A 9,715-nucleotide genomic window follows, 5' to 3' on the forward strand; every position below is an offset into this window, starting at 1 on the left:
CGTTTTGATAACTTTGGTTTTGGTTTTTCAACAATCAATCGAAGAGCAGTCTGTTAGTATTAATACTCATAGCAGGTAATTTAGTGTTAACAACTGAAAGCGTAAATTAGCCACCGTAAAGGGTAAAAAAGCTGACGTTTCGAGCGTTAGCCCTTCGTCAATCGCTCTGACGAAGGGCTAAGGGCTAACGCTCGAAACGTCAGCTTTTTTACCCTTTACGGTGGCTAATTGACGTTTTCAACTCAGTTGTTAACACTAAATTACCTGCTATACTCTCCCACCGACGCAGCACCACAGTTTCTTTAGAAACTTGCCCCTTTATTAATACTGATAGTCACATAAGCCGATATATGTTTAAGTTGCCGATGCTGTCTTAATAAAATCTTACATCATCTGTTTATTAAAACAACTAGGATTTCGTCTATGCAAAGTTGGAGCGTCCAGACTTAGGCTGGGACTTGTCGAGAGTTGATGAGAAAATTGAACCTTGCCTTGAAGCTGTTACTGATCCTCATCGTGTTGAAATGGTTCGAGAGGTTTGTGAAGCTTTTAGAAAGAATGTGAAACCAAAACTACATCTCTTACCCAAGCAAATCATCGCCGGGGATCCAAATTACACCAATCTAGTATTTGCTTCCCGTAATAAGCATTTTTCTCAGTATTCAGTGCAAGATATTGCTTTCATAGACTTAGCTTGGACACTCAAACTACAGTTATACAGTATTTGATCTTGCAATTCCTCCGATGTTCCTTGTGAATGTTGAAAGGGTTTTAACCTGCGGGCGAAGTCAGATGGCGGGACTCTTCTTCGCCGGATATCACTCGGTTCATCCCTTATCTAGCGAGGAGTTGGAAGTCTTGCCTGTGCTGGTAGCGCCAAGGTTTTGTCAATCATTACTATGTGGCGCTTTTATCAGCAAACACGTTGATCCTGGAAATGAATATATCTTAGAAACAACCAAAAACGGGTGGAAAGTGTTTGAAGAATTTTGGACGACACCAGAGGAAGAGGTGCTACAATTATGAATGGAAATGAACCGAAACAAAGACAAAACCAAAATAGACTTTGAAAGTGTTGGTATACATAGAGGAGATGTCATTAAGATATTAACATGAATTTTACTAAATGTCATATAATGGTGTTCTGAATGTAGTAACAGAACAATAGATTAGGTTTTAACGCAATTAAGTAGATGAAGTCTTCAATGAAGTACTTATAATTTGCTCATCTCGGTATAACTTTAGTTCTCTTTAGCCCTCAATATTATTTCAACACTTAGCAATTTACTCGAAACAGCATTCTCCACAGACCCCCAAGCCCATATTTATGCTGCTTAATCCTGATCAGTGGTGGGGCTGGGTACAAGCGAACCGCTTTCATGGCTTTTATGATGATGATCTTTTTTTTCTTTCATTTTTCTTTCTTTGCCTTTGCCCCAAAAAATTTATACATAGTCGGTCGTGGAATAACGCTCGGCTCTCTAACTAACAAATTATGTGCTAAAGAAGAAAAAAAAAACGAAAAAAGAACAAAAAAACATAGCAACGTAAGCAACGATCAGTTGAAAAAAATACAGAAAAAGCTTGACAGCAAACCAAGTGCTCACAATTAAAAGTATTAATCCTGCATTATCCTGCAAATATTTATGTTGATGTGTGAACTTATTACTTAAGACTAGACAAGAAATCGTCACTTTGTCAGATACAATCAAGGTATTACATTTGCAGCATGGGTGTTGTGAGCGGTAAGGCATGGCGAAAACAAACCAGCAAAGTAATTAAGTTCAAACATTTTTGTTTCAATCAACGGATCTCCTTTTTACTAAATTTAAAATTTTTTTGTTTATTTATTTTCTCTAAATGCCGTAGCCAGAAGTAGGAGAAAAAGAAGCAAATTGCTTGGGACTGAAATTGAAAATCTGAGCCCCCATTTATTTTACGTGCCATGAGATTCTCAAATCTGCTAATTTTTACGTGTTTCGTTTTGGTAATTTAACAGGAGAAGATCTAATAAAATTTAAAATACTTCATACAAAAAGTAGACAATTCGTGCGTTTGTAAGACAATGACAATAACTAGCACTCGGGGTTTATAAACTTCAATTATAACCAGATGCTTTATTTAAAACGACTCTGGAACATGTCGAAGTCCTCCCACTTGCATGGAACGTGAATCTCTCGTCATAAAGAGCTTCTTATCATCATTATCACTAAGATTGCGGAAAGAAGTTTACACTACCATCGAAACAAAATTTACATGCATAAAAATAAAGGTTACGAAGAGCGTAGGAAGCTAAGACACTTATTTCAAGTTAAATACCATTTTAAAGTTTTGACCCTTCTGTGCTTAATTTCCAAGAAAGAAGTGTTTTGGAAAATACGCTGCTGTAAATTAAACCCCAATTCGCACTGTGGAGACAAACAACTTCAATTTGGATAAAAAAAAAAACGGCTCAATAATTCAATTTGCCACTTAGGAACAATTGGTTTTGCTTTTTGACTTACCAAACAACCACTTTGCTTGGATTCCCAATTTCCATTTTTCATTATGTCAGTTTCAGATGATTTATTAAAGAAAAGACTGTCCACAGCAAATATTTCGCTTCACCTGTTTCCGCCTCCTTTCTGATAATCCCGTATTTCATCTAAAAAGATAAACACGAGGCTGATAAGGAGACGAAACAAGACAGTGTTGCCATAGACGACCCTCGAGCGTGGCAGGAAACAGAAAGGACCCGCTGATATAGATATGTCACCTATAAAACTGACAGAAAAAAATTTGCAAGAAGGAGTGCCTCGCAGTCTTCGCAGAAAATATGGAGCTCAACACTACGAACTCAACCTCGGCGAATACTGCGGAAGCACCTCCGACTTTGAAGCACGGTGCGAAAGCTGCTTTTCTCTACGATATCTATTTAACGAGAGGTGTTCTCGCCATCAGCATGGCAGTGATCACATCATTCTCAAATGGCCTTGTGATATTTTTAGTTCTAAGAGATCCAAAGAAAAATCTTCGTTCATCTCCAACATGTCTTCTTGTAGCAAGCCTTGCTCTGGTGGATTTAGCAGTCGGCTGCGGCCTGGAGCCTACGGATGCACTCTATAGTCTTGCCATTGCAAATAGAAAGAAGCCCAGTTTAGATCGAAAAGACTTGCAGAGTGCTGCCGCGTTTCTTCTCTTGTCCTCGACAGTTCTGGTGATGCTGATAACTTTCGACCGACACACAGCAGTATCTCGACCCATTCAGTACCCTTACAGCATCACAAAGAAAAGAATCACCATAAGCGTTGTGTTAGTCTGGGTCTATTGTGCGATTCTTATAGTAGCAATACGCCGCTGGGGAAAAGAACTCAGGAACATTCTTTTTTGTGCTCATATAGACTTGGTTTTGTTCCTTACCACTGGCCTTTTCTGCAGGATTGTCTACGTGCTACGACAACAAACAAACATGTTAAAACGGCTAAGTGTGAGCTTGAACGGTACTTTTGTGGTTCAAGCGTCGGCTCGTGAACGGAAGGTAACGCTCACACTCGCTACTATGCTCGTGGTATTCCTATTCTGTACCATGCCCTGGTTTATCATGATGCAGATCTATGATTACTGCCAAATTTGCCAGAAATACTGGTGGATCATGAAGCTCCTGTTTATTCTCTTCGAAGCGAACTGCGCTATCAACCCGTTCTTGTGCACATTCCGTCTGCCGCGCTACAGAGCGGCGCTGCGATTGACTCTGACGCAGTGGGGGTTTTCACGTGTAATTTGTCAATCTTCGCAGCGAGCCAGGCGTGCGTATGTACTCAAGCAAAAACGCTTGAGTAATGGAAATCATTTATGTGGAAAGAAGAGTCTACAAATTCAAGTTTTGCTTTGCCGCCGGTTATGACTCACTATGAACAAAATGCTTACAAAGATTAAAACCAACCTGAAATACAATTATGAGGGTAATTTCAAACCATTAAGAAGAAGTTAATTTCGTAGTTTTTGAGCCCTCTATGTAAAAAGAAATTTAGTTATCAAATGGAAGTTAAGAGCGTTTGTGATAGGAAACAAAGTGAGATCATCATTCAGCTGTTGGTAATTTAGGTATAAAATATGCAAATGTTTTGTGATAATACAAATAATAATAATAAAAGTTACAATGTTTTTATGCGCGCATTTCAAGTCTGTGTGGGCTTTCATGTCATCAATAAAATCAATTGTCAACACAAAATATCTAAAACACGAGATTAGTAAAAACATATCAAACAATTCGCTTAGTTTAAAGAAAAAACTTCCAAATTAAAAATGTTTTTAAGGGCGGCTTTGAAAGACGAAACCGAAATAGCACTTTTAAGAGAATTGGGGAGAGTATTCCATAATGTCGGTGCATAGAAGGAAAACGCATGTGCTTCAGAGAGAGAGGTAAATAAATAAAGGCTGGCTTTTTTCAAAAGAAAGGAAAGGCGTTTATTAAATGATACTGCCCTATCCTCAGATTCAAAAATCTGCTCTATTCGGATCGAGAAGCCTGTCTCTTTGATTTGTGGACATGTTCGTCTGTAGAGTTTTCGGAACCCCAACTGACATATTTGACAGTTTCCGGGTTGAAAATAATTACTGTGGGTGACCCAAGATAGTAATTAACTTCTCCTACAAGGAAATGGTTTCAACAAAACACAAATTCGGAAATTGCAAAAAGATGTTTCCAAGGATTTCGGACAGAAATAAGCATAAAATTTAATTTTTCCTCATTAAAATAATCCCAGATCTCGACAGAGAGTCTTGTAAGCAAAATAATTCTCTAAAACCTTGAAAATAATTCTTAATCTTGGGGCTCAGGATTGATCCCAAACTTCGTAATAAAAAATCTGAACATTTTGTATTTCTATGAGTATGAGGGCAAGAACATTTTTACATGTAGAATCTATACGTTATCACCGTGAAGAAAAAAATGAGAACTGTGATAGACCAACATACAGACACGTCAGGACAAGGCTCATAGCAGTCTGACAACTTCTTTCAGGAAATTGATAGACCTTAGTGCCATTGGAAAACAATGATATAAGAAGCTGGTAAATGGAAAAGGTAAAACTCTGTCTTGCTGCCGGAAGCACCCCCTATGTATTAAAAATGATCGAATCAAGTTGAAACCATTTCCAAGGAATCACAAAAACCTGTGAATTGGTGTTTGGAAATAACAAAGAAAATTGGCGTTACCATAAGTAATCTTTTTTTCTTCGCGCTCTCGACTTCCTGTAGGTTAGAATGATTTTAGGTAATTATTGTTACTCTCCTGAAAAAAAAACCCTCTCTGCTTTTTGAAAATTAACTTTCACTCAAATCATGAAAGTCATCGTTCCATATTTTACATAACAATTGACGACCACGACCTTAGATCGCTCATTGATTATACCAAACCTCGCCGATACTTATTCAAACAGGTATGAATTACACAAAGATTGCGCCTTTTCAGGTTTCAGTCAATAAAATAGGCGCCATTAGTTCGCCGGAACTGACAAACACCGAAACATTTTTGAAATAAGAGTTTGTTACGCAGTTGCAGTCAAACTCATTGTGCAGAATGAAATTTAAGAACAGATCTTCATTTCTGACTCAATTTAAATTCAATCCTAGTTGCATGGGCACTGTTGACTCTAAATCAGTTCATTGGAACTAGCTGTCTAGTCACGTTCGTTTTTCGTAGATGTAAAGCAAAACTGATGAGATTACCATGGATTACATTCGCTCAATTTGGCTTTTCAGGCTATGGTACAATGGCAGACTGCTTCAGAATCAATCTCCATAGTATCGAATCAGAATTTCAGGAAGAGAAAACCACATTTTCAAGCAAGAGGAGATCGTCGACTTTCATGGTCATTCGGCTTGGTTGATCAGTTAAAGTAACTTTTAATTTGAGTACGATACCTGATATTGACAAATGTTTCTTTTACTATACGTCAAATCATAGAGGAGAAAAAAAAATGGCTTTGAAGATCACTAACTGATAAATGAAAAGAGCAAGGTCAAAAAGAGGTCTGCTCAATTAGATTACAGATCGTTCCAAAGCGTAAGAAAAAGGCTATTACACTTAGTAATCCCACGGGAAAATACCAGCGTAACTTAATTTTAGTATAGGGCTCAAAATCCTCATGTGGCATAAATAACTAAGTCAGGTGAACACTCATCACACGCTATGTCCCAAACTGGTGAAAATCCCAATCTCGTTTTCTTCAAGAACCTTGAAGAGAAATTCTTCATATTTCCGTCGCTGATAGAGAGAAAAGCTAGTTAATAAACTCATCCCTTCTCATACAAAATGCTACCTTTTCATCCCTCCCGAACAGCTATATAACCACCTAAGTTTTCAAAAATACGAAAAAAAAATTACCTTTGCCACCATCGACAAAAAAAAAATAAAGATTCTTAAAACTGATAAAGCTCTCCAGAACACAACACAAATATTCGATCAAATAAAGCCATGGTCCACGCCAGTGAGCCGCAATTCAAGCAATTGCAGAAAAGATGTCTGAAAAAATGTTCAGGCTTGGACGGGATTTGAACCCAGGCCTCCCAGGTTATAGTTGGACGCACGCTACAAACAACTGAGCCATGGGTTGGGAGCAAGACACAAATATTAGAAATACGTGCCCTGTTTTCAGCCGTCAATCCTTAAGATCGCCAGCATTGTTCAATGTTCGTGAGGGCGTCCTATGTCTAGTACATGTGGAAACCTTGAAACAGGTCATAGGGGTATGCATTCCTACTCGTCTGCAGTACCAAAACAAAAATAAACTCACTAATTTTAAGCCTTGATGAATCGATAATGGGAACGACGACTGGTACCAGGACGTGGCAAAACAAGAGATCTAAAGGGCAGACGTGCGTTTTCAAATCGAATTATATATATTCCTTAGCCGTCCTCTACAAAACAATAATAACGTTAAGTCATCAAAATTTACGGGGTTTGTGAACGGAAACCCCAACGGCAGTTATTTGAGTTACCATTTGGAACTCACATACGTTATGCTGAAGCTGAGTTGTGGGGCCATAGGAGATGGTAGGCACACTCAGCCATTTGCGAAATTCTCAATAAAAATGTAAATTTGTGTTTTGATCGGCGTCTTCTCGGCGTTTCCGTCGTGACTGCTTAGAAGTCCTTTTTCTTTTAATCGAAACGTTTTCATGTATAATATGATTTTCATACATTCAAAAACATTTAAAACGCTTTCGGTAAAACAAAACTTGAACTGGAAGCCAGTCTTCCTTTTCTGCCCCCTCGGTTGCTGCAGTTGGCGTCTCGCCTTTGAAGTTGATATTCTTGCCTTGCGGGACAAGTTGACCTAAAGCAGCGACGAAAAAATTCGAATCGCAATAGGGCCAACTTTACACTTGTCTTGTAAGGAGGCATCCGCAGTGTACACAAGAACGGATTGAAAGCGCAGTTAGCTTGGAACAAAATAAACAGCAACTTCATGATCCACCAATTCTTTTTGCAAATATCACAATAGTCAAAAATCTGCATCATGATAAACCAGGGCATAGTACATACAAGGAATATCACAAGCATGAGTAATAGTGTCATGGTTATTTTACGCTCGCGTTCTGAGGCTCGAACGACGAAGATGTCATCCGAGGACCTGCTAAATCTTTTTAAGCTACTCGTCTGCTTACGCAGCAAGTACACAATGTTACAGAAAAGCACCGTTATAACCAACACGACTACATCGACATGAACACAGAAAATTTCATTCCTGAACTTTTCGCCCCACTGTCTTATACCAATGATTAGCAGGGCGCAGTAGATCCATACCATCACCACGCTTATGCAGACTCTCCTTTTGGTGATTCTGTGAGGGTAATGAATGGGTCGAGATATCGCCGTGTAACGATCAAACGTTATTAGCAAAAGTAGAAGCATCGAGCAGAGGAGAAAATAAGCTGCAGCGCTTTGCAAGTCTTTTCTTCTTATGGAGTGCTGCCGTCCAAAAGCTATGGCAAGGCTGTAGTAGGCATCAGTGGGTTCCAGGAAGCCTCCCACCATGAAGTCTACTAGAGCCAGACTCGCAACAAGAAGACAGCTCGGAGAAGAACGAAGACATCTCTTTGGATCCGTCAGAAACAGAAACATTACAAGACCATTCGAGAAAGATGTAATCAACGCCATGGGTATGGCGATTATTCCTCTTGTCAAGTAAACTTTTAAAATTAACTCGGGCAGTTCTCGGTGTTTCAAAGTCGATGGTGCCTCATTTGTGGTATTTATCACCAGTGTATCCGTGCCGTTCATATCGATACGTACTTGACTCGTTTTGTTCACCTCACGCTTTATCGAAACGTTTGTTTGGTTTCCTTTTTAGCAGCACCCACTCTTGAGTGAAATTTCGAACCAATGAACTCTCCAGCTGCGAATCCTAATCAGCAACCAACATAGGTATTGAAAGATTCGAACAAGCAGAGTAGACAAACAAAGACAGACTGTTAAAACGTGCAAGTTTCAACTGTTCCGCAACATTCCAATTTCAAGGGCACGTCCTTGACGTGTCTCGAAACTCTACCCGATTGCCCTTGACCGGGTGAAAACGAATTATTCAAAGTTTTCAGCAAGGAAAGAAAACAAAACACTTAAAAATGCATTAGCGGTTATAGATAGCAGATTTATGGAACTGAAGGGCAAGTAGTTAATATTTGCGCCCAGTGTTAATTTTTATGCTGGGATTCACTGGGACAAAAAAAAGGGATCGAATGATTTAATCATTCAGGTCATAGTTGATAGACGAAGATAAAGCTGAAGACGAAATCACTCAAAAACAAGAACAAATTGACATTAGCTGTCGTGCGTTTGTTTGAGCCGTGTTATCATTTCGCTAACCTGTTAAAAATTGTTGCTGGGTCCGCTGAAACCAACACTAGTGACATTTATTCTTGTTACATCAGGTTTCGCTGAAGGTTTTAGCAAAGTATCTCGCGTATTTAGGATGTCATGTTCCTCCCATAGAAATGCCGCCGACGTGCGTCTCCTCATTGTTAACCCTTTACACCTAAACATCAGTATATGTTTTCTCCACATTGTTCTCTATACATTTCCTATGGTACTGACAAAGAGAATTTGTTTAACAATCAAGAGCGTCGTAAATTGGTGATCGTTTCCTTTATTCTCATGACCTCAATGTTTGTTTTAGGAGGTGATGCTGATAGGGAAAATAGTTAGTAATCACTCTTAAGGGTTACGTTACACTCAGTCAAAGAAAGAGCTTTCTTTGAAGTGACACAGGTTTTAAGTTAATACCAACTTACTTCGGCACAAACAAAGCAAATAGAAAAAAATAGGGTCATTTCATCGTAACCTTTTACTTATATAGAGCGAAGGGTATTTCATAGCCTTACAGGCCGGCCTTCATCATTAGCACTTCTGCGCAAGCGTTTCTTCACTCGCGGGAAATTATAAGGCCTTGAGGGCGGGGAACCGTGCGTCTCGCAGTGCCAATGCGATGATGAGGACTTATTCGCAGGCCAGGAAGTTCAACTACATAACTCGTGTACTTTACAGCTTGTGAGGTAAAGATTTTGAAGGTTACGCGCAACTGGGTAGAAGGACTGTGCTACACCCACAGTTAAGGTCCAAGATGCCGTGATAAACAGTGGAGCCTCCGCTCAAAGAAAACGAGGCTAGAAAAAGTGTCTGTCCGCAAATGATAACTTTTCTCTATCATAGGTCCCTCAACTATAACCCGGCATA

The 9,715-nt window shown here is 39.2% G+C and overlaps 1 protein-coding gene and 1 pseudogene across 1 annotated transcript; one reads left to right on the forward strand and one right to left on the reverse strand.

Moving 5' to 3' along the window:
- The first annotated feature begins 2,748 nt into the window (after window positions 1-2,748).
- Window positions 2,749-4,066, forward strand: LOC131771127 (adrenocorticotropic hormone receptor-like; annotated as a pseudogene).
- Window positions 4,067-5,921: 1,855 nt separating this feature from the next.
- On the reverse strand, window positions 5,922-8,480 carry LOC131771134 (adenosine receptor A1-like). The gene has a single exon (XM_059086894.2). The coding sequence runs from the start codon at window positions 8,264-8,266 to the stop codon at window positions 7,196-7,198; it is 1,071 nt and encodes a 356-aa protein (XP_058942877.2). The 5' UTR covers window positions 8,267-8,480; the 3' UTR covers window positions 5,922-7,195.
- Window positions 8,481-9,715: the final 1,235 nt, after the last annotated feature.

This window comes from Pocillopora verrucosa, chromosome 14 (assembly GCF_036669915.1).
Source record: "Pocillopora verrucosa isolate sample1 chromosome 14, ASM3666991v2, whole genome shotgun sequence".
In the NCBI taxonomy this organism is placed as follows: Eukaryota; Metazoa; Cnidaria; class Anthozoa; order Scleractinia; family Pocilloporidae; genus Pocillopora; species Pocillopora verrucosa.